We start from the raw sequence: 26,174 nt of genomic DNA, 5'->3' as shown, positions 1-26,174 counted from the left end.
TACACATAAAACAAAATTATTTTTTTAATGTGTTAGCAACTAAATTTATTAACATCCAAGTAAAAAAAATTATATCCTACATGAACTTGGTCTTAGCCATAAAGCAGTACAGGCATGCAACCAATCTTGATGTTTGGAGCCATAGCAGAAACAGCTACAATTCTAATCATTCTACTATCTTTTAGCATAAAATTTGCTTATTATCTAACAGCAAATGGGCCTTCCTAAGATCTATTGTGATGTTAGCATTGGATCGCATAATACAATTTTTGAAATCTTTATCACTTTAATGTGTAGGTAATATTTTGAAAATTATTACAATTTTAAATTTAATCTAATTTAATTATATATATATAACTTATGTCAAATTCAATTGTAAACAATTAGCAAACAATAGAACTATACTGTTTCTTGATATGATTCAAAGAAAGTCATTTCTAGTTATAATTCCTGGCAAAATACATGTCAGACAATTATAATGTTAGTTAATTTATCATTTGGTGTTTGTATGCTGATACAATTATAATACTTGTTGAGAATAGGCCTACTGTTATGTTCCACTTTTGCCGTCGGGTGCTGCTACTTCGTGAGGGCTACAGATCTCTGGCAAGCTATGGTCATACGATGTCCTACGTCATAATACCGCAAGGAGTGGTCATTATGATGTAGCAACCTGTATTCACTTGGTGCCAGAATCTGACCCAGAACGGTCATGTTGTACATTCAGTCCAGATGGAAACGCATACTGATGTTCGGATGAACGCTTATTTTATTTGTATACTTATATGTCATTAAGTTTAATTATATGTGTTAATTATATGTTAGATGTCGAAATGTCAAGACGACAAGAAATTAAGTAACAATTCAATAAGCAACAAGGTGTTGTTTCAATTCATCACCTATGCATCTACAGTTCATACTCGCTCTAAAACCTACCACAAAGTAAAGAAGAAAACAATTACATAATTTATTTAAATAAAAATTGTGACTCGAGATAAGGAATTATGAGTGTGCTAAGTTATGTACAGGCATAAAGACTAGTTTAAAAGTAGCCAAAACAATGATAACTGTGTGCCGTCACCTGTACTAGGTTTTAACACAGACTGTCTATCTGCCTGTTGTCGCCTATTATGACTGGCAACAAGTTACTCAAAATGTAAACATTTATGTAATATTAAATATGAATTTATCAGTTACAACTCTGATATAACTAATTTTTATTTTTGTTTATGCAGGGTAATTTGTAACATAGCATATTACAGTATACTGTATTATAGTGCCGTACAGTGTACATATTCTAATTTACATCGTGGGAAAATTTAGTACTGTACTTTATCTATAGGATTAAATGGGTATATGTGCTTTTTTGCAAAAATTACACAGTACTCTACATATTCTCAAAAAACATTTCCGTTAACTCGTGAGATTTTTTTTTCATTTCTGCGTCACCAGGTTTCCATTATTTCAGGGAAAATTAACATCATAGCTTTGGTAAAATTCACAGGACCAGGGAAATTTTCCATTGTAGACAGGATTCCGTTAAATCCAGATTCCATTAACTCAGGTTTTGCTGTACATTTAAATTGAGACATTTTTATCTCAAAAACTACACATTTTGGGAAAAAATGTTACAATTAAAGTTTTTCCATTTCAAGGGGGAAATACGTTCATAACCTCTGTTGTCCTTGATAAGGTCAAATAATGGTACATTTCAAGGTCAACTTAATTTTTTTTAAATAGGAACCTATACATACTGTTTATTGCACATAATCGAATTCTTTGCAAAAACATAATAATAAAATTTAATTTCAGACATTTTTTAATTATTCATCTACAAACACGGTGCAGGCCTATAATTTTTTTTAGTTTCGTTAGCTGATATTAAATTTTATATAAAACAAAATTAAATTTTAAATAAATAACAATAAATGCTAACAATAATGAAGAAGAAGAAGAAAAAGAAGTTGAGTTAGTAAACTCCAGCAAACTTTATAAAATAGCCTAAAAGTAAAGTTCAAGTTGCAAATGACATTTGTCTTAAGTGAACGTATTATCAGTGTCTTCAATTAATCCTTTTATTACTTTGATGCTCACCAACTATTAATTATTCTTACTCAGTGGAAATTATGGAACAATTTACAAATAGCGAAAAGCTGAGGTAATTTTGCTTTACAGGGAATGTCACCGAAATGTTGATCAGACAAGAGCTTTGTATGCTCTATGATTCCCAGGCAGAAATACTCGAAGTCGTGCTTCTGTGTACAGACTTGTAAAACAGTTTGGTGATGCTGGAAGTGTGGAAGCCAAAAATAAGATCCATCAAAATACTGTGACAGAAGAAAACAATGAAATAGTGGTGGCTACGGCAGTCATTGTAGATCTCATCCTACTTCAAGAAGAATTTCACATGACTCCAGGAAATCAAAAACCAGTGTTCTGAGAATATTAAATTCCATTTGTACCATATTTCACTGCATCAGGAATTACATGGCAATGATATTGAATTAAGAATAGCATTTTGTCAATGGGCGCTGGAAAAAGTACAAATAGATTAAACATTTTTTCTTAATGTTCTGTTTTCTGATGAATAAGGTTTTACTAATCATGGAGCAGTAAACAGACAAAATATGCATTACTGGGCAGTGCAAAATTCATGGTAGCTAAGGGAAATAAAACATCTTTGTCCATGGACTGTCAATGTTTGATATGGAATCATAGACTGTACATTACTCGGACTGCATTTTTTTTATGGAAATTTGAGCGGAGAGAAATATACAATTTCTAGAAAATCAGTTGCCTTTACTGCTTGATGAACTACCCTTGGCGAAGAGAAGAATAATGTAGGTTTCATCATAATGGCTTCTTCCCTTTTCCTGTTTAGCTTCTGGTAATTACCTTTCAGATAATACTTCAGAGGATGAATGAGGATGATATGTACGAGTGTAAATGAAGTGTAATCTTGTACAGTCTCAGTTTGACCATTCCTGAGATGTGTGGTTAATTGAAACCTAACCACAAAAGAACACCGGTATCCACGATCTAGAATTCCATCATCATGATGGCTGCACTACACATTATCAAATATCACCAGAGTAATTTTGGACCGTTAATACAATGATCACTGGGTTGGTCAAGCTGGTCTAGTTCACTGGCCTGCTGATTCCTCTGACATTACTCCACTAGACTCTTTTTATAGGATTATCTTAAAGAAATGATTTACCTAGAAGTATGAAATACTGCTGAAAACATGAAAGAGTGTATAACATATGTAGAGATATCAATAGAGAAACTCTTGAACACTTATGTTCATTGGTCGTTCTTAAAGCATATCGAAAAATGCATAGAAGTAGGTCCTTTGAACATTTATTGCTGTAATTTATGTAAAGTACGTTTTTTGGAATTATTTAAAATAATGAGTATTAAAAAAAATATATAAAGTGTCAGTAATTCATTTAACCAAATATTTTCATAGAGTTGACATAACTTAACCGATCAAAGCGTGCAACACATGTAGGCTATGTACCATACCGGTAAGTAGTATTTGATTAAAAAATGCATTAAAACAAAAATGGATTTTATTTAGGGTAATTATTTAATTGATTGTTTAATTTAATTTTCTTTAATTAAAATTTAACATTAGGTGGATGTAACTCGTCAGCTGGGTCAGCGCTAATGAAACTAAATACACTAATTTAAAGCCCTCTATCAATTTTGGATGAAAAAGTCTAAAAAATGTTTAATTTTTTTCAAAGAATTCGATTCTACAATAAAATATCGGTTCCTACTTTAAAAAAATTATGTTGAACTTGAAATGACCTTTATTTGACCTTATCAAGGACAACATAATTTATGAACATTTCCCCCTTAAAATGGAAAAACTTTAATAGGAAAGATTTTTTCCTAAAATGTGAAATATTTTTGAGATAAAGATGTGTCTCAATTTAAATGGTCCACTCTGTACACACACCCACACCCAGGTAATTCAAAATGAAATTAATTTACAAATGGAAATAAATAAGACACAAATAACAGTAAAGAAAAAACAAATCCTCTGGTTATCTGGTTCGACAGATTATTAATACTTATGGAATCAATGAAAACCCCAATCTAGAAAACGAATCCTTAGAACTTCCACAAAGTTAAAAAAACCAGCAAACTGCCAGCAAAACCAACTCTTAAGCTAAATTACAAAATATTTTTACATAGAAAATACCAAGAAATATATCAACTCAACTGTATCAACATTTATTAAATCTTGAAAGTCTTATCCTTTCCACAATACAAAGTAAACCAAGAGTTTATTATACCATAATTTATCTAAACCTTTATGCATTACTTGCATTAAATACAAGCTCAATTCTACGTACATGTTCTAATCTACGGCCTGGAAAAGAACTCTTAGTAATTTTTTTCAAATATTTACTTCAATTTTTAATGAAATACATAATCAGTGAAGAGAAACCCAATAACTGATCCACAAGATGAGGGAAAGATCCTCTGTTTGAAATTAAAGTTTGCTATAAAATAAAACATTCTCATTTTATGCTTTACTGTGCTTATCAAATAAATATATTATCTACATAAATCTGCCCAAAACCATTCTTAAAGTTTAATAAATATGGCAGTAAAAGAAAAATTTGGAATGGTCCAGCGGTTCCTGCATATTATCAAACAACTGGTTCATAAGCCATAAAGGGTAATATTTTTATCTCACCTGTACCCCTTTAATTAAATAAGGTAAAGGAACCTTTTCAATGCAATAATTGCTAAACTTACAAATATTTACGTACGTTTCCTTTAGTGTTTGTTGTTACAAGTTTATTTAGTAGTAGTTGTAGCACATCTGTTTCAAATGGAGGATGATGGTCAATTAAACTGAAGGGGTACATTCTTATAACAATACAACTACAGCCCATACCACTTTTAAATAAAAACTATTTTCAAAAGGTTTTATATTTATAATGGTTTTTTATGAGTATAATGATACTTAAATGAATATAAATAAGCACACTGTTCATCTATGGATATAAATATATAAACTTTACTGAATTGGTTATAAATAAGTTTTAGATTGCATTATTTAAAATTTATATGTGGCTAATATGTATGATTCATCATTATGTAATTTATCATTTATGAAAAGATTCCTGAATATTGTTATCAATGAATAGTGGTTTTGTTTATATACTGTAATGTAAAAAATGCATTGTATAATAAAAACCAATGTTCCTAAACAAATAAATCATTAAAAGTAATTTCTAGGTTGATAATATAAATTCGTATATTAAAAATACTCATATTATTTATGATTAAATACTCATTAAGTATTTAGTATTTACATCATTAAATACTCATATAAAGATAATGTAATATCATAAAGAGATAAATTATATCAATAAATGTAATAAGTTTTACACTAAGTAACTGTGTTTAGCAGCAAACCATTGTTTTTTTTTTTAGCATATTTTTAATATTACATGCAATGTATAATAAGGATTGTGTTCTGGAAGGCCGTACAGGCAGTTATTTAGTTGCAAAAGCAGACACTCAAACTGTGCTCTTAGCAATTCAGCCAATCTGTATGTCTATATATATAATAGTAATATTACAAGGGTTCCTTGGAAAAATAACTCAACCTCGATCGACAGGTTGCCCTTTCTCACCAGCCAACCCTTCATCTAATTCTTTCCCATTATCAGTTCTGTGGATATAGGTGTAGCTTGAATCTACAATGCTGATAACAATTGAAACTTTGATGGTAAGAGCTAGTGAGGAGTTATGTCATGTTATTTGATAAGGGAACTTTTGGAGTGTTTCATGTGTGAATACTGCAAAACAATCATGTGTGAAGGGGATACCTAAAGGTATCCCCCTAGGAAGTTAAGAGCAGGCTTTATTTCTAAATTAATGTTTTAATTACATTATACACTTACTGAAAGAAATTCAAGACATTTTCAATTGCATTATTGAAGGTCAGTACTTTAAAAAAAATTATATTTACTTAATTTTTTTACACTGCAATTAGGGTTTTCTTTAAAAACAGTTTTTATTATAATTAGATTTCCAGTTTTTTAAACTGTCCAATTGAAATTATTTAAAAACCTATATTATAAAAATCAACTTAAGAGGTATTCTCACATTACAAATACGATTAAAGTATTTTAAATAAAATAATAAGTTAATTTTCTACAAAGAAAAGAAATAATTTAAGAATTTGTTTTGAAAATTCAGGAGTTACATCATTTTTTGTGTTTTCTTTCTTTAGCAATTATTTTATCATAATAAAAACAATTTTAATTAATCTATTTTACTACTTTAAAAATAATGTAAAATTAATAACATTATTTTTTAACAAACGCTCACATACAGTGAGATTATCTTAAGATGTTAATGAAACTATAATTTGAAAAACTTTTTCCCAATAAAAGATTGTGTTTGTCAAACCTTAATAAAAAAACATAAAACTATAAAATTATAGACCAAATAAATAATAAAATCTAGTCTAAATAATGTTTGATATCTCAATAAAATAAAAAATGGGAATATTATTTCATTTCCTCCTACCCCACAATTTTTTAAATAAAAAATACATCCTGTGGATGCTGAGATTTCTGCAACATATAAAAGACTGAACAGGGATTAAAGGAAATAAAAGTAGTAAGTGAAAAAAAAAAATTAATTTTAAGAAAATAATCGTGAAAGAATAGTAAGCACCAATTTATATAAAACTTATACAGACAAAATATTAATAGAATCCTTAGCTTTGTCTTTTAAATACTAGTAAGGGGCTCGTCTCTTTTTTCTGACGATGATTACTGGCAATTAGGATAAAATAAAAGTAGATGAGCAAAAGTAAAGCTACTACAAAAAATACAAATTTTGAGCAGGTTTCAATTCCCACTCTGGATGATATAGTTTGTAATGATTTACTCACAGATACAAGTCTAAGATTTCAAGCAAGAATTTTTTTTTTTTTAATTTTATATAATGTATTATGGAGGGAATGCTCTCCCTCAGTCAAGTTTAATATAAATCAAATGCTGAGGGTGGATTATAGGAAAATATTTTAACAGAAAGAAATCTCAATATAATTTGTAATAGTTTTTAAATAAATTATAAACATCACATCTTCTTTATTATCTCTCTTCAAAACTGCATTTATATTTAAGCATAATGGATATATTAGAATGAAGAATTTCAGTTGTAAAAAAATTAATGCTAACTAAACAGTCAAATAAGTAACTCCTTAATACTTATTTTAATTATTTTTAAAATTTATTTTTCAAAGTATTTTTTAAGCTCATTGCTTTTTTGGTCATATAAAAATTAAGATATATTACAGTAGAAAAATAACATTAAATTAGATAAATATAATTTTAGGAATAATGGTAAACAGCTTTTTATTGAATTATTGTTTGAATTTTTGAGTTCAACGTAAGGTAATAGATACAATCTGGGCAAAGAGACCAGCAAATAAAATGGTAATCAAAGTAGGAGGAAGAAAATAAGCCAAACTATAATTGCTTAAATATAAATTTTACAATTAGCTTAGTTAGAAGAATCTTTACCACTACAGTAAATGGACTCGCACAGATTTTTCTAGAAACTGAAACAATTTCAGCAAAACAAAGAGAAATAGATATCACCTATTTTTATGTTACAGAACGGTGATTGAGTATTTTAAAAAATAATAAACTTACTGTAGCTTCATTGCATATGCTACATTTGACAACATGCTGTTCACGTTTGCTAGATACATCTATCATAGCTTGGCACACTCTACAGGTGACCATAGCATGATTGCCCTGTGTAGCCGCTTGATATGGAGGTGGCAACTCATCAGGACCAATAGGTGAAACAGATGCTGGTTCTTGACCTGAAACAAACAACAAATAATACACAATATGAAAATAAAATTACATAACAGAAACTTTAAGTTTCCTAAATAATGACTCTTAACCCAGCACCCATTCTCTTTATTCAGTGAAAATGTGTATAAAACAACTGCCAAAATATTGATTAAAGGATAGGGAAGAATGGGACAGAGATTCATTCAAAATCCAATCCAAAATTTTAGATAAATGGAGATCAAGAAAATCAAAAATAGTTATCAAAATATTATTACAATATTTTGAAGGTGTAAGATTATCTAAAAATACAAACAAAAATTATCTGCTGAACTAAACAGTACAGTATAAATCACACTGCGTTAAACTGCTGGTAATACACCTACTTGGCAGATTTGCCTAAATTAACTTGTACACAGTAAATTTGATGCTAACTGTAAATTCCAAAGGTTTCTCTTCCAATTATGTAAAAAGGATATTTAATTAATATTCCTTAATTTACCAAATTACCACCAATGTTATACAAATAGGAATATGTTATACAAATAGGAAAAGGTTTTGGGCTGGATTAGATTGGAAATACCCATTTTAACATAATATTTGCTTAACATATTGACTCCAGTACCACTTATTTATATCCTGCACAATTATTTATGGTCAGACTTTCTATTCAATCCATGATTTCCCTTCTGTATAGCAAGTGTATTTGTCACCTATCCTACTCAATTACTTTTTTTGTCTTATTCATTCGTACCAGGCTGGATAACAGGTATGGCATCATTTTAATATAAAATTCATACAGTGATAGGGTTATAAGAAATGAAAACTTATAAGATATGTGTGTCCTTCCAATCCCGTAAAGGGAAGACACCCACCCTGTGATGTTACTAGTCGCCACACCACCCCCTCCGTTCCAATCTTTACCGAGGGGCTTTACTGGAGGTCATCTTTAGACCCTTTAACCACATCTTACAGCCATCAGCCAGGCCTCAGTTGGGATGCCACCAGGTAAATGCCTCGGCAGACATTTGCATCAGTAAAATACAAATCACATTTAGCCTTCATGTAGACCTCAAATGGACATCTTCACATCCAACCTAACATGATTCCCTCAAACTAACTAACTGAAACCGCAGAAGCACGAACCCCACACCTAGTCCAAATTTGAAAGCACCATTCATGACAGTGAATCCCTCAGAAAACGAATGAGTTAAATCAGTTCTACACTCATAACAACCAAAATTATGTTTCATGCAACACAGAAATTTTCACACCTACACCCAAATAAGTTGGTCACCTAACAAGGGGAATGTAACCTCATTCCGGTCTGCGCAGAAGCCAGGGAAAAACCCCCCCACCACCACCCAGTCACATCATGGAGTCTCACATGGCACTACCAAGTCACAATCAGGACCGTCACCGGCGGAATGATGCCACGCCCCTGGTTGCATGGGCTACCATACCCCAGCAGCATGGCCACCCCCCGCCAGCAGGAGCCCCAAATCGAATCATAAACAATACCAATATAACCGTGGCACGATGCCAGTATGCCTACCTCCAACCAATCCAATGCCTAGGCCAGAACCCTAGCCATCCAGGATCCTGCCACAATCAAATACCTTGACTAAACCGCAGGGGCGTGAAGAAAACCAGCCACTATAGACCACTCCTCACGGATCATCCAGTTAATATGGAAATCCAGAAAGGAATGTATTCTCTCAAGTTACCTAAAGCTCATGAATGTTCCAACCTCATATTGGAGACAGACATAGAGGGCGTGGTCCACTGTATCATCAGTCCCACAATACAGGCATTGACTCGAATCCACCAAACTCGACCAAAAGGCACCATGCCCAGAGAGAAACTGTGTGATATACCGATTGGGGGAAACCCATCTAATCGCACCTATATCAGACATTATAGGAAATGTACCATGTGTGTAGCACGACCTGTAGGGGGATTTGTCCCACCTGACTTGCCAAGACACAAGGCCTCAGTCTTCAATCTCCTGCTTCTGTTCTGTCGTCAATAGGTTATTTACCTTGAAAAATTAGCATTCCTTACACTCATTAGCCAAGGTATCTATTGGTTTGACTCCAGCTGTAACACAGACTGCCTCCTGCAAGACTGTTCTATAACCACCTATAACAGCCAGCAAGACGAATTGCTGGGCCCACAGCAAAATGTCCGCGTAATACCTAAAAGCTATGCGATGAGCCCAGACAGGTGCAGCATGTAGCATAATAGCCTCACTGACACCTTTGTAAAGGATACACATGGTATGGTAATTCAATACAGGATGAATGACTCTACAGATTCTAATAAATAGCATCAGCGGCCTTTTTTGCTACATACTCATCAAGGATAACACCCAGGTACTTTTGACCTGGATAACGTACTGAATGGATAACATACGTTACGTTCAGCCGTAACGTACTGAATGGGGAGACCAGCCACCCAAACCTGGATTCATTGGGAAGCAGCCAATCGGCCCTTAAGCAACATCATTGTGGTTTTCTCTGGGATGAAAATCATCTTATGTTGGAGACTCCACAGCCGGAGTGTCTTACAAGCATGAGCAGCTCTGAACTCTACTTTGTTATGTGAATCCCCTTCAGTCAGTAGCAGTGTGTCATCAGCATAAACAATGACACGACCAGTGACCAATCTAACAATAATATGCAAATATATGACCTTCTCAAAAACCTTACCAATCACAGGCAAGAGCATTAGTGGTTGGTAAGAAGAACTAAAAGTAGGATCTTTGTTGCCACCTTTGAACAACAAATGCCAAGTCTCCACGCTTCCAACACGCTGGAAAGTGGCCAGTGAAGAACAACTATTATATATTCTAGTTAGAGGATTAAGAACTACTGGAAGTGCTTGGATGAAGAACTCCACTGTGATACAATCATATCCAGAGGCCTTGTGCCTTGCCATACTGCAGATCACATGACGCACCTCTGCCTCAGTGATCTCAGAAGACTGTCAGTAAGTCTGTCTTGAAAACTGTGACTTCCCGTCTGGCATGCCAGTTGTATGAAACCTCACCCAACATAGTGTCATCCAGGAGCAAATCATTCAGCAAATTATTATGGACACGATCTTTATCAATTACCACATCCTCGCGGGTTGACAAAGCTGACAAGAGGACATCTTCAACTTCCCTGCGCTTATGCCCATTGGCTCTGTATACAATGCCCCAAGTGTCTCTATTCCCTTGTTCCTGAACAAAGGAACACCAGGAATTGCGCTCCTAGCCATCCTGGCTAGGAGCCAGGATGGCTCCTAGAAGGGCCAGATCCCAAGAGGTCCTGTAGGACCTAACGCTATGAAAGTACCTAGCCCTCCTGCTGCGGTAATCCGTAGTTAGGGCCGCATATGTGACCTTGTAAGGGAAGACACCATCCACCACCTCCTCCGTTCTGAGCCCTTAAGAGCTTTACCAGAGGTTATCTTCAAAACCTTGGCTTTTAACATATTCCAGTCGCCTCGGCCAAGATGCTGCTGATGCGAATGCATGTGTCCTGTAACAACACTGGAAATTTGAATACCAGTCAATGGAGACTCGTCTAATACACAAAAATTTCCATGCATTAAAAAAATACTATAGCCGTGTTAACAAATTTGTTAATGTGGAATAAAATTATTCTTTTTGATTATTTTAAAACTTTTTGTTAGTAATAAGTACAGCAATATAATATAAATGCTATTTCCCTTTATAAAAAGACCAAAAGAAAACTTAATACTAAGTATTTAGTATTTTATAATACTTCTTAACTGATAAACATATTAGAACAAATATTATACACAAAAATAATCTAAAGCTAATAAATACCATTGGCATACCAGAATACTTTTAGAAAAAGTATTCTGGTATGACACTAATTATTCAAATAATAAGCTTATTTTATGAAAAAAGTGACTTCTTTTATTTTAAAATGTTTCTAAATTTATACACATGTATAAAAAAACATGAATATATCAAATAACAGACATTGAATACCTATAAACCCTATCTGAGTAGAGATTCAAATTTTTCTATAAAATGTGAGATTTGTTAAGCATAAATTGAAGAACAAAATTATAAATGATTACAAAAAATAAGAATATAAATAATATTATGTAACCAAAGCAATGTATTTTGGTTTCAAGCATAACAGCATTAGACATTAATCATTGGAGAAGTAAATTACTGGGAGATGTAACTTACTGGAGACAGTATAAGCTGGATATTATGAGTGGTGGTGATGATTTATATTGTTATAAAAACATCAACTTGTAGTATCACATTCTTTAAATCATCAAAACTAATTATACATTTTTTTACAAATATATTTTTATAATTGTAATAACCAAACCAACGTCTATAAAATTAATGTGTATAGTGTCCATTTAAATAGTATACACAGACTCCAATTACTACTACATCTTTTAAATTTTATATGATTAATAACAGCTGTTCAAAAATAAAATCTCTTTATTGTAAAATAATTAATAAATTCAATACAATATAAACCCTGTAATGATTAAACTGAGGTAAATTTAAAGAATTCTAAAGAGCTATGAAAATGAGTACAAACTAAAATAATTGATATGAACTTCAGTTAACTTCAAAGAGTATTTTAAGTAATGAGTAAATCAACTTCTATGATATAAAAATAAATCAAATTAATAATAACATTTTTTTGTGGATAAGGTTATATTAATGGCAACTTTAAACTAAAGTTTACTGTTATCAAAAACATCTAATGTCGAAAAAGCAGTTTGAATGTAGTGTAGAAGCAATGACTTAGGTTTCAATTTGTGAAGTAGATCTTTAACCTGTTGCTGAACAATTTGCTAACTGATTTCAGCAGTACAAAGACAAATAAGAATGCTGGATGGATATTTTTAGATTCAAAAACTATCATGTGGATTAAGCTAACTGATACATTAAGTGTTAATCGTAAAAATGCCTATTTTATTTTTAAATTAGATAATTTATAAAACTCACAGTAATTCATGACTGACTGTATAATCTACCACAATACTTTATATTGAAGAAAATAATCTATCACAGTTATAAGTTAAGCTCTGCTGTTAATGCTAAAATGCATCCCTCAAATACATAACAGTTGAGCAGAACATAATAGAAATAGAAAGGCTAGAATAAAACAGCACAAAGGACAGTTGCGCGCATGGCCACAGATTGATTCCGTGTCTTTCCACTTGACAGCTAACACAGGTGGTAATTACTGAATAGGAATGCCGGATCTGTCAAAACTAACAATGCCAGTAATGATAGTGTGAAATGTTTTAAGATAATGCTTTCATATATGTTGATACTATTTACACCTGTTACAGGTTTGAAGACTACCAATTATGCTGTGCATGCCAACTTTTTAATCAAAATGTAGCAGCACGATTACATTTTTGATTGTATTGTGTTTAGTGAAGTCAACATTTGGTCTTAGTGGAAAAGTAAATATAATATGTGTATGTCATAACTAGGGATCAGAAAATCCTAATGAATTCTTGTAATGTGAAAAAGACTCCCAAAATTAAATGTTTTCTGTGCTATATCCCGACACAAATTTTTTGTGCAATTCTTTTTCACAGAGGCAAGCATAATACGAATTTCTTATTAAGATATGTCGCACACATGACTCTTTCCTCAACTGCAAGATGGAAAAGAGAATTTTTATTTGGCAACAAGATGGTGCACCTCCTCACACTGGCATAACTAACTTCCATGCAGGATCAGTTGAATGACATCTATTCTTGTAAACAAAGATAATAAAGGAATATGGATCTAATAAGAATATTTAAGAATGACTGGATGTAGATGAATATAGGTACATCAAGCAGAAAAAAATAGTTATTGCTGAATTCACAAGTGCATGTAAACAATTCTATTAGTGAAGGAGAAACTCCCACCGGGTTGGTCTGGTGTTGAACTTGTCATTGGAAATAAGCTGACTTTGAAGTTTAGAGAGTATTAACATTCAAATCCTAGTAAAGGCAGTTACTTTTATACGGATTCGAATACTAGATCGTGGATACTGGTGCTTTTTGGTGGATTGGGTTTCAATTAACCATACATCTCAAGAATGGTCAACCTTAGACTGTACACGACTACCCTTCTTTTACATTCATACATATAATCCTCCTTCATCCACTGAAGCACTACCTTACAGTGGTTCAGGAGGCTGAATAGAAAAAAAAAGAAAAAATGAAGGAGAAATAACAGAAAATAGAACAACTTTAGGAAAAAATCACAACAGTATGGTTGTTAGTAGTAAGTTTTTATGGTAGAATCTACGATCAATTTTCATATTTGTAAACATATCAAACCATAAAAACTATTTAGATTGAGTATGATATAACCACACAGATATTACACTTGTTTATAATATTTTATTATTAATTTTTTTTTTGTCAAATATGTACAAAGTGATTCAGGAGGAAAGGGAAATAATTTTATAGCTGATTCTAGAGCTTGAAATAAGGAAAAAGTTCATATAAATATATGAACTTTGTTTTTGAGTTGCAGCTAGAGAAAAATTTCATCCAGATTTCAGTTCTTCCAGTTTAATGATGTCATACTGAAATTTGTAAAATGGTATATAACAGATAAAATTATAGTTTAAGTTTGTTGACCTGAAAAAGCAAATAAAATCAGTACCAGAACTCTATCTCCTGTACTTTTCATGATATCCAATGTAAAACAGAAAAAGTGTGTAATGAAAAACATTTTTTTTAAGTTTGAAGTATGATAACTCTGTTAAATGACTAATAAATAAACAATTATCATCAAAACTTGTAGAGGATTTAATTCTGAGAAAATTGATATAATAATATTATGAAAAACAAAAGAAAAAAAATCAACTTTTATTATTAAAAACAACAGAAAAGTGTTTGAATTAATAACAGCTGTTTTTAATATATAAATATTTAATTGCAAAAGTATAACTTTTTCTTTATTTCAAGCTCTAGAATCAGTTCCCAAATTATTTCACTTTCCTCCTAAATCATTCTGTATATAAAAAATTTGTTTTACATTTTAATACTATAGTATGAAATTTTATTGCTTGAAAAACCTTAATTCATGAAAACTTATGAAGGTGTTTTATGTTATATTCAAAATTTATTGCAGATTAATCCTGACTGTGTTAATGGATCAATCCTTTGACTGGAAGCACAAATAAAATTATTTTTTTAAATATTCAAAAATTTTGAATTTCAGCAAATTGAAATGAATATTCATGTTTATATATGAAGCATGCAACAGCTTGTCTTTTGTTATGCTTTCTTTTTATCTAGAATAAAATTACTAAAAAAAAATAAATCACTTATTCATTTTAACTAATAAAAGTTTCTAGAACTTTTAATTTAAAGATACACTTACAAATTTATTTATTTATTTTTTTTATAAAATACTGAAGATAAGTACTCTCCTCTATGGAAATTGGATCAAAATTCTTGAAACTGAAGTATAGAATGATATTAAAATTATACAGCATGTTAAAAATTCCACACCTGACCAAGATCTTTAACCCAGATGCTCTCACATTATTAGTAGAGATTTTATTCTATTACTAGTAGTGACATTACCCTCCCTAATACTGTTCCAACTACAATTCTCTTACTGGATTCTAATTAACAACATATCGTCACCAGATGAGTTGTAATAGACTGCAGTTACTTCATGAACAAGGAAATGTACTGCCCATGTGGCCACTGAACCAAGAAAATTCTGCTAAATAATTAAGACATTATCAGAATATTATAAACTGAATTTATAAACTGGATGGATATAAAAATGTTTTTAGATAGACATCACTGGAAGAACCCTGTTCTAAACTGATTCACCTAGTTTTAATAAAACGTTTTTTTTTATTTTGATTAGTGACAGTTCTATTATATATATAGTATTAATGTTGCAGCATTATTTATGGCTGTAAATATTGTTAAAAAAATTTTAAATCAAAATAAATTATGTGGTTTGTTTTATCTTTAGTACAGTATTCATCTACAAAAGAAATAAACATTGAAAGTAAACAAAATACATATTTAACATGGACTTGAAATATAGACTGTCAACATATTCTTAAAAATTAAGCCAATAAAAAACAAATGCAAAATCTAACAATGTTTGCTGTAAAATACATACATAAATATCCAAGGATATTTCCTTTGTGTAACTTAAATAACCATGAATATCATAATAAAAAAATAACCTAAAAATAAATTACCTTCATCATGTTCTGATTCATCATTGCTGTTACATATATTATTGTCATCTTTATCAAAAATATGAATATAAACTAAAGAAACAACTACGAAAAATGAAAAGAAATAATGAATTAAAACATAATAAAAATAAACAGCAAAACTTTTTGCCATTCCACCACATGATGTATTATTCTACACTATAATAAAATTTAAATACAAAAAAAAAACATGTCAACTTGATTTTTCATAAAAGATATGACTGATACCATTAAAAAAAAGAAAAAGCCTTGACGCAATTCACAGTGCAATACATATGATACATTTCCACAAGTATTTTGTGCTGAACAGTGTAGCACTAAAAATAAAACTACACTGTTCATATTATCATTACATGTCTTTTAAACTTACATTATCAGGTGTTTAAAAGTAAACTGCATACGTAAATGAACAGCTGTTCAATTAAGTTATTCTGTAATTAATTCTACATAACAATAAGAAAAAAAAATTTATAATGCATGTTTAACATATAACATATATAGCAGTTTATATGTTTTATTATTAAAAAATAAAAATAAATAACTTCAACAGAGCTTCTTAAATTATTTAATTACCATAATTGTTTAAAAATTACAAATGTAATATATTTATCAATTTTTCTTCATTAAAAGGAAATGAATTATAATCAAGAAAATTAAAACTAACGCAAAGAAGATCTTGGTAACTCAAATTCACTGAACTAATTACACGCAAATATTTCTGTAGAATCTGAGTAAAAATTAAAGGACAGGAATAAAATTTGGAATATTCACATCATATTGAATAGGATAATGATCAAAATTTACTGTACAATGTTCAGTCATTAAAAAATAAAAATTTCAAACCTTTTATCACTTGTTTGTCATAAATAAATAAATTAAACAATTTTTTTGTTAACGCTAGTCAGTAATAAATATAGAAACATGACTTTTCTTCAATAAATTTACAGAATAAATTTTAAATTAATAGTGGTTTTTATTTGTATCATATTATTTAGCTGCAGATAAGTATCTTTCAACAGTAACTGACATTTTTTTTTATTTCCCTGAAGCTATTTTACAGATAAAATACAATGAATCATATTTTTATCATAATTTAAATGATAAATAGCTGTTTAAATTCATGTAATAGCTTTATTAGAAATGCGATGCAAAAACAATTATTCCAAATGCTAACAAAAGATACTAAAGCATATATGAAAGTATTTGGTTATTAAAACTACATATATGAAAAAAAAAATGTTTTGGTACATCTCTGAAATGTTTACGTAATGTTAAAATATTTTTATTTAAAAGTGAAAAAAAAACTTACTCAACAAATTTCATACAGTTACTTAAATATTTTAAGATCTGAATTTCTATAGATATACATGGCTACAACTGCTGCTTACATAAAGTTTTGTTTTAAGGCATCCATTGCCCATCATGGTAGTTAATGTTGCACCTATTTCTAATGTAAATGCTTATCTTTGTAACTGATGATAGATCATTTTAACCTAACAATTAAAATTTATATATATTTTGTATAGAAATAAATTGAAATCCTTCTTTATTCTGTCATAAGCTAATGATTTTTAAAATGGTTTATATGAAAGTTATGATTATATTAAACTAGCGTACCTCATCGCGACTTTACCCATAATATAAACTTATTTTTTTTACAAACAAAAAATATTTACTCATCAATATTATATTTAGATTTTCATTAAATCCTGATAAAACGGTAAATAAAATTTATTATGAAAAATACTGAAGGAATATACGATAAACAATGAATTGTTGCCCAAAACTTAAATAAAGGAAAAATAAGAAGGAAGATAAGAAAATTTAATAATATTTGTTAGACCAATCCGTTTTATGAATGAATTCATAAAATTCATAGTTCAATATAAAAGTCCAATAAAGACAAACAAAAAATTTATTACAATCCCAAATCTACCATCCATCGCGGCTTCGCCCATGCTCTATGGTTACTTGGCTTCCTGTCAGTTGGTTTTCGATGAAAAAAAATTTTGGTATAGGCTCATTTTGCCACTAAGCAGAAATCATGGAAAAATTCTTTGTTATTCCTAATTTAAAAACAAAGTCTTTTCCGGACACATGTTTATTATGAACTTTTTTCATTATTTTAAACACAGAAATACAGTTGTAAAATTTAACGGCAATCTTCTGGAGCACTCGTACACTAATTCTGTCTCTCTGCGCACACGCACACAATGTATTAATATTACTTATTTGATGTAATGAATTACTTCATTTCCATGCTTTACCTACGCTTAATCTCAAACAATTTTTTGCATCTGACATCTTCAATTATTTGCTTTACATATTCTAATTTTTTAATTCCATTTTAATTAAATTATTTATTTCAAATTTAATTTAAAATTGTTGTATTTAATTTTAATTAATATTTAATATCCTTTTCTTCCCCCATTTCCCTTTCCCCCTTCCTATTTTCTTTTCTCTTTTCCCTTTCCATTTTCCTTTTTTCCCCTTTTTATTTGTTCCATTTTCCCCTTCTTCCCTTAACCTTTTTTGATTTTTCCCTATTTCCCTTTTCCGATTTTTCCCTTTCTCTGTTCTTTCCCATGCGTAAATTGGTCCAGTAGTTTTTTAGTCTATAACGGGGACACATATCGGAAACATTGCAATGGAATCGTAAAATATTTAGTATAGCATATGTTGCTTTTATGTCCAGCAGATAGGGCTGTTAACACAAAATTTAGTTAACAAAGGCACCCTGAAAATGTCAAGTCTCACCTATAATAGCTTTGGTTGTACGTTGATTATAAGACTGATTCACTGACTTATAATCAACGTACAACCAAAGCTATTATAGGTGAGACTTGACATTTTCAGGGTGCCTTTGTTAACTAAATTTTGTGTTAACAGCCCTATCTGCTGGACATAAAAGCAACATATGCTATACTAAATATTTTACGATTCCATTGCAATGTTTCCGATATGTGTCCCCGTTATAGACTAAAAAATCAGTCAGGGCATTTTCTTTTATATAAGAGATGGTGGGGACAGTCGAAATGGTATTAGAGATAACACAAGTAAAGTCAAAATAAGTAATAATTCTGCTATAATAAATCAGGAATTTGGGTTTACAATAATTTAATATGTAATGGATGTAAATTAAATGTGCAAGTAATCAAAGATTTAATTGAATCTCACTATAATAATTACAAGTTTCAAAATATACACAATAATGTTAGCATTACTTATATGAAAGAAAATTTCTTCATATAAGTGTACGAACATAAAATAGCCAATTTACTTAAATAGCAAGTGCTCATCATATAGTAGTAAAAAAACAAAGTTGTTTATCATATTAAACAATGACAAGAAATAATTACTTGAACTGAGAAAAAAATCATTACTGAAATAAGTTAGCCTCTATGACAAACTTCCAACTAACTCTCATCATACCTTTGTGACAGTAAATAAAACAGGTAACCATACTTGAATGATGACATCATTGATTAACGAATGAGTAATGTCATCCCTTAATAATTCATTGTTTTAGCCACAAAATTTACACTGCTCAAAGAAAGTAATTATTATAACAGCAATTTAATTTTTGTGTTACATCATTTTCCAGTCTAGATTTCTCTTACCAAACAGAAGAAAAAACTAAATGAGTTTAAATGAAACTAAAGTTAAATTAGTTTAGTTAAATGAAACTAAATATTAATTAATGAGTTAATGCTTACCAGTTTGCACTTCCACAGAAATATCCATTGCTATCAAAACATTTACTTAGATTATTTTAATAAAATATAAATATGTAATTAAAACCTTTTATAACTAAATTGAACAGTGTCATTTAAAATACTAATGTAATAATGAGATTAAATGGGTAAAGTAATCTTTTTGATTAATAATATGAAAAAATTACACAGAATGAATAAATGAGGTGTTGTTAAAATAAATTTTTTGTTACCGAATTCAATTAATATTAAAAAAATATTTTTCAGTTTTTCCTCTGTCTGTGAAGACTGTGAAAGTGTTATTACAACTGATTAACCCATTATCTCAACAATTTTTTTACTCAGTAGCTGGTTATCAAACCTTGTATTATTACCATTTTATAACAGGTAAGTACTTTAAGATTATTGTGATACGACTTAAATGTTATGAATTAGATATTACTTTTAGTTTGAATCTCAACATGCATGCATACATATATACATATATGCAAGGTGCATTAAAGCTATGCAACAAAAATACACAACCACATGACCTCCTGTAACTACTAATTTTCTTAGTGAGAAAACAAACCAAATTTATCCTTAACTCAACTCAACTTTATACTTAAACTTACTTTAACTCAAGTTTACACTTAACTGCCTGTTAAAGTTACATGGCCTATTTGTATTGATTATATAATTTCATTTATAATTTATAAAAAATATTTAATGTGTTACAATCATTTATCTATATAAGTTTACAATCATGATTTTAAAAAAACGAGATAGAGAAAGTAGCTAAATAATAATTACCTATCTGGACATTTCTTGACAATTTATACTTAAAAAAAAAGAAATAAAAAATGTATAACTCAATAACAGAAAAGTTGTTTACAGTCCTAAGCACTAAAACTCAGTCAAACTTCTGACTAGTATATCAGTCATGGTCACTGAGGATTAATACAATAAGTGATAATGAATTGTTACAGAACTATATATATATTTCTAAATATTTATATAGTTATGTGTAATACAACTTATAAAATATATATATTACATATATTTTTTATAAGAGTTCAAAAATTAAACAAGAACTAGTGACTCTAATCTAGTAATGCTGAATCTTGGCAAATGAGTTTGAAAATTAAACTTAATTATATAATTATTAATTGTAATTAATACAAAGTATAATATTATATTTTCTTATTGTAATTCCTTCACTGTAATAATGGAATAAAAATTGAGGGTTATGCTCCTTTACTCCCTAATCATTATTCAACAGTTAAGTAAAACTAAACATAAATATCACTTTTGATTAATTTATACCTTTAAAATCCACATTTTTTTTTTTAATTATACCCCATTATATACCTGAACCAAACATACGCTGTATGATAATTTTCTAACAAAAAAAAAAAAATAATAATTAGGCTGAAAACCAGTGAAAGAAAAGGTACTTAGTTTTCTTCAGTATTTTGATGACAAATTTCAATAATAAAATGAAATTGTATGGGTTTAATAGAAAGGTGACTGGAAAAAATAAGACCACCATCAATTTTTTTTAAGTTTTCATTAATTGATTTTTAAGGCTGTTTTTATTGATCTACAACTCATTGTAAAAAGGGCAATGTTTCTAAAACGTTATACTTTTTAGGATCACAAAGGAATAGAAATATTTTTCATGAAGTAGGTGACAACTTAAGCACAACAGATGAAGAAAGGTTGGCAGGGAACACAAAATATTAAAAATAGAAGTTCTATCACTAAAGATTGACACTAGCCCCAGTAAATATCTCTTGGGTACCTCCTTCAGATGTAACTTACATATTTGCACAGTACTTTGGCTCTCCATTTCCTAATACAATTATTCAACATTTGGGAATTTAAAAAAAAAAATATCAAAAGACTGACAACCAAGTCATTCTACATATTTATTCTATACAACAGTATAAGAACACCTTGATAGTGGTTGCTGATCATTTTTGAAAAAAACATTATATTTTTATCATTGATGTGAAAGAACACCACCACAAAGTGGTTACAGTTGCTAAAGTAAATGTGATAAACATTACAAAGTTAATATTTATTGAACAATATAATCGTTAGATATTTTAATATGTTTACTAGATATTTTCAGTATGTTCGATAGCAATAAACCATTTAATAATTTAAAGTAATTTCAAAATAGTACATTAAAAGTACAATTAAGTATATCAACCTAAGGAAACTATAATTATTATATGAGTATACAAAAATACATCAAAACTGAAACATTATCATCACAAAGTCTTTCTACATAAACATTCTTGAATTAATTGAATTATCTACAAATGAATGGTTACATAAAAACAGTGATTTGAGAACCAGACACGACATTTTTTATGATTTTCAACATGATGGAGATGCCATACTAATTAGAAACAGTACAAGATAAATAATATCTACTAGGATAATAATAATCTACTATAAGATAATATCTACTAGGACATTTTGCAAATTTTTATGTTCATTCCTTTCTTAGATACTGCTCACCAAATATGGCCAAAATATACAAAATTGGATTTCAAACATTTTTATTTTTATAAAAGAGGTTTTAATATTCTTTATTGTCTGATTATATCCCTTTACTTAATTACAGATTTTACATAATTCTTTACAATTTTTAAATGCTAGTTGGTAAAAAAAATACACACCATTTATTTTTGTGATAAGATGAGCCAAATTTTCTTCTTTGACTAAAGCATTAATGACAAATTAATAACTTCATTTTATATCTCAAATATATACTAAAGGGTCAATCCATTTGAGTGTTCCAAAAAAAAACGTAAGCTGGTTGCTAGACCAACTCAAAAAAAATTGGAACTTACCCACTAAATTTTTTTTTTTTTAAATATTAAAATTAAAATTATTTTTTTATTTAAGCAGTTTATCTGTGGCAGCCATTTTTATTATGGTGCACACACCTATTTTGTGATTGTAAGGATTTACGGAAAAAATCATAACTAGAAAACTATTAGTCCTGGAAGGATGAAACAAAAAGCAATTTATTCATATTTCTCAAGGTAAAAGATTGGACTGTGTTTTATTTACATATCTCTCTTCTTTCTATGAGAAAATTACCAATGAAGTTGAACATGAAAAACTGTGAAATTTCACTTTTGATAATTTTTCAAGAGGCAGGGATGGTATACACAGTTTGAATTATTTTTTTATATGTAGGTATATGTTAGTAGTTTTACCATAAATAACATTAATGGTGATATATTTACCCCTAAATTTTTGAAAACTTATTTTTTTAAATTCAAATTTTGGCTTCAAATAACTCTCTCTGATGGGGCTAGTCATAAAATTCTCAAATTTGCTCATTTTGTAGTGTTTTTATAGATGCTTATAGGAAAGAAAAAAGTTTCTTGTATATTGTACTAACAAAAAGGTTATAGTCTCAAAAATCATAAAAAACCTGTTAAAACCGATACCATTTTGACTCACTAAAGAAGTGCTCAAAGGGGGTTTCTTGTCTTCTTTGCTTTTTACATTTTTTAATATATTTTTAGAATAGTTTTTTTTTAAATTATTAATGATAACTTAACCAATACCAGTAATCAAGCACAATTCTGATTCAAAGATGCTTGTAAAACTTACCAAAACTGAGATTTCAATGAGTAACCTACATCTTTTTTCAAAAATTCATATTTATTTTTATATTGGTTTATTTCTGTAAAGACTACAGCCTGTTTTTATAGCAATGAAAGTTTATTATTTAGTGTGGTTTAACCAATAGCTGTAATATCTCTTCTGATAATTCTCTTGAAATTGTGTGAGAACGACCTGTCACTGTACTTAGTTAAGTAATAGCAACTTTCTCCGGATTCTGCAGATAAGTGCCCATACTTTGTCTTGTTGAGACTTTTGAAATTATGTACGTGGTCCAGCTGGGTGGGAAAAATGAACCTGCACGTCATCATTTTCGATGCTTCAAAAAAAATACTTTTGAAACAGTTAACACAAAATGACTTTCCAGGAACTAAATTTAAATTTGGAAAAATGTGTTCTTAACTGTTTTTTTACGAATTCTCAAAAGGTCACAACAGGACTGTCCATAAAGGTGACTGAAGTTTGACAAAAACTTTTTTTCATGATATTTACAAACACTAGTAACATCTGAATTAACACATAAAAAAATAAGTTTTTGGTTTTCATCACTTAATTCACAAATTTTAATGAGTTCTATTGACACTGTACCATACACTGTTTTGACTCTCTTCATTCACATAAATTCCTACGGAACATTGTTCTTCCACTGTTTTATGTGAAATTACTTGAAAATAATGTAAAAGTTTAACTGATTTTAAAATTTGCAAATAAATATTAAGTAAAACTTATTTATTTAATAACACTTCCAAACATAGGATGACATTTGAGACATTCTGTAAAGATGTAAACAGGTAACTAACTACTGTAACTGCAAAGCTAAAATATGCAACAACCATAAATGAGTATGTAGCAACATGAATTTTCCTGACGACTCGAAATGACCTCAAGTGCCTTTATAACATGAACACTGCAGTTGAATGGTTCAAACAAGTCTATTTCAACTATAGTAGTAAGTATAAAAATATTAAAGCGCCAAGAAGACAAGAAACCCCTTTGGAGCAATTATTCAGCAAGTTAAAATGGTATCAGTTTTCACAGGATTTTCATTTCATTATTTTTAAAATGTTACAACTTTTTTATTAGTAAAATATAGAAGAAACTTTTTTATTGGCCATAAACACCTACAAAAACACTGCAAGTTGTGCAAATTTGAGATTTTTATCACCGGCCCCATCAGACAGTGTTATTTGAAGCCAACATTTTAATTAAAAAAAAAAAAATTAGTTTTCAAAAATTTATAAAACTTTAGGGGTAAATATACCACCACTAATATTATTTATTGTAAAACTACTAACATATACCTACATATATAAAAATAATTCAAACTGTGTATGCCATCCCTGTTTCTTGAAAAAATTAACAAAAGTGAAATTTCACCGTTTTTCATGTTCAACTTTATTGGTAATTTTCTCACAAAAAAAGAAAGAGACAAATAAACCACTGGACTAATATTTTATCTTGAGAAAATATGAATAAATTGCTTTTTGTTTCATTTTGTTCATCTTAGGACAAAGTATTTAGTTATGATTTTTTCTGTAAATCCATACAATCACAAAAGTAGGTGTGCACAAAGTAAAAAAATTGCTGCCACAGGTAAAATGCTTAAATAAAATAAGGGAAACAGTTTTAAGGTCCTGAGACATGTAAGAAACAAGTGGATAAGTTTCAATTTTTGTTGAATTGGTCAAGCAACCACCCTTGGATCACTTCAAATGATTGAGACCCTAAAGTAGTGGTTATCTCAATTTTATCATTTATAATGCTCAGAAAAATTCAGGAAAAGTGAACTCAATTCTGCTAGTTGGAGGCAACAATTATGGTTTTATTTTTTAAATTATCATATTACAAAAAAAATAAATCATCTCTTAAATCTACATATAAAAGTAAAAAAATCCAAAAATATGATGTTTTTCTAAAACCTATCTGTAACCAATTTAGTTTTTTTTTATGTTTAATGTAATGATACTACTGTATTTATTAATCAACTTTTTAAATGGTAGCTTTAAGTTAAAATAAAAAAATTCTTTAATAGCAAATTCTGCTTCTCAAATAGTAACACATATAGAAAATAATGAAATTTGTTATTATGACTTACAAACATACTAAAATATTAGGCATAAACATTATTTAATTACTTACTGTCGGACAACATGTTTCAAATTTTTTTTCATGTAAATTTTCCAAAACATTCACTTATTAAAAAAAAAAAATATATATATATATAACAATGTCAAAACTTCAAAAACAACAAGATCATGAAAAATTTTTATAACAATCTTGTCAAACCACACGATCATATTCTCTAAAAAAAAAAATAATAACAGAAGAAATAGAGATAAAATTGATGAAAATTGTATTATTAATACTAAATAAAAAATTAACAAAAGAAAAAGTGTAGAATCAAACAGATCTTTCATATGAGTCACTAAAAAAATTATTTACATAAAACTTTTATTACTTTATTATCTTCAATAATCTTATCAGGTAATAAAACTAAACTGTTAACTGACTAACCCTATTAAAACAACATTTGTGTTACTAATGGTAAACGTATTAATAAAATTATTATGCAACATTAATAGCTCATAATATTTAATGTTACTTTTTGTATACAACGTATGTTAAAGATATAAAATTTGTAACGTATATAAAATATTTCATTAACAAAATCCAAATTTTCTACAATGGATATAAAAATTATGTCAAATCTATTAGTTTATGTAAAT

General features: G+C 29.2%; 1 protein-coding gene across 3 annotated transcripts in view; it reads right to left on the bottom strand.

Moving 5' to 3' along the window:
• The window catches only part of LOC142325982 (type 1 phosphatidylinositol 4,5-bisphosphate 4-phosphatase), a 104,423-nt gene that overhangs the window by 45,915 nt on the left and 32,334 nt on the right, over window positions 1-26,174 (bottom strand). For 2 of the 3 annotated variants that reach the window (XR_012756639.1, XM_075368000.1), the window contains exons 1-2: window positions 16,085-16,430; window positions 7,701-7,876 (exon numbers count right to left, since the gene is read on the bottom strand). Coding sequence is in view for 2 of the 3 variants with exons in the window: in XM_075368000.1 (XP_075224115.1) it covers window positions 7,701-7,876; window positions 16,085-16,235 (327 nt within the window). In the remaining variant the exon portion in view is untranslated. Of the gene's footprint in view, window positions 1-7,700; window positions 7,877-16,084; window positions 16,431-26,174 lie in introns of those variants that run through there. The other variant, XM_075368002.1, reaches the window with a different exon arrangement.

The sequence above is a fragment of the Lycorma delicatula genome, chromosome 6, assembly GCF_047948215.1.
Source record: "Lycorma delicatula isolate Av1 chromosome 6, ASM4794821v1, whole genome shotgun sequence".
Taxonomy (NCBI): Eukaryota; Metazoa; Arthropoda; class Insecta; order Hemiptera; family Fulgoridae; genus Lycorma; species Lycorma delicatula.
This window is presented reverse-complemented; position numbering and strand designations above follow the sequence as displayed.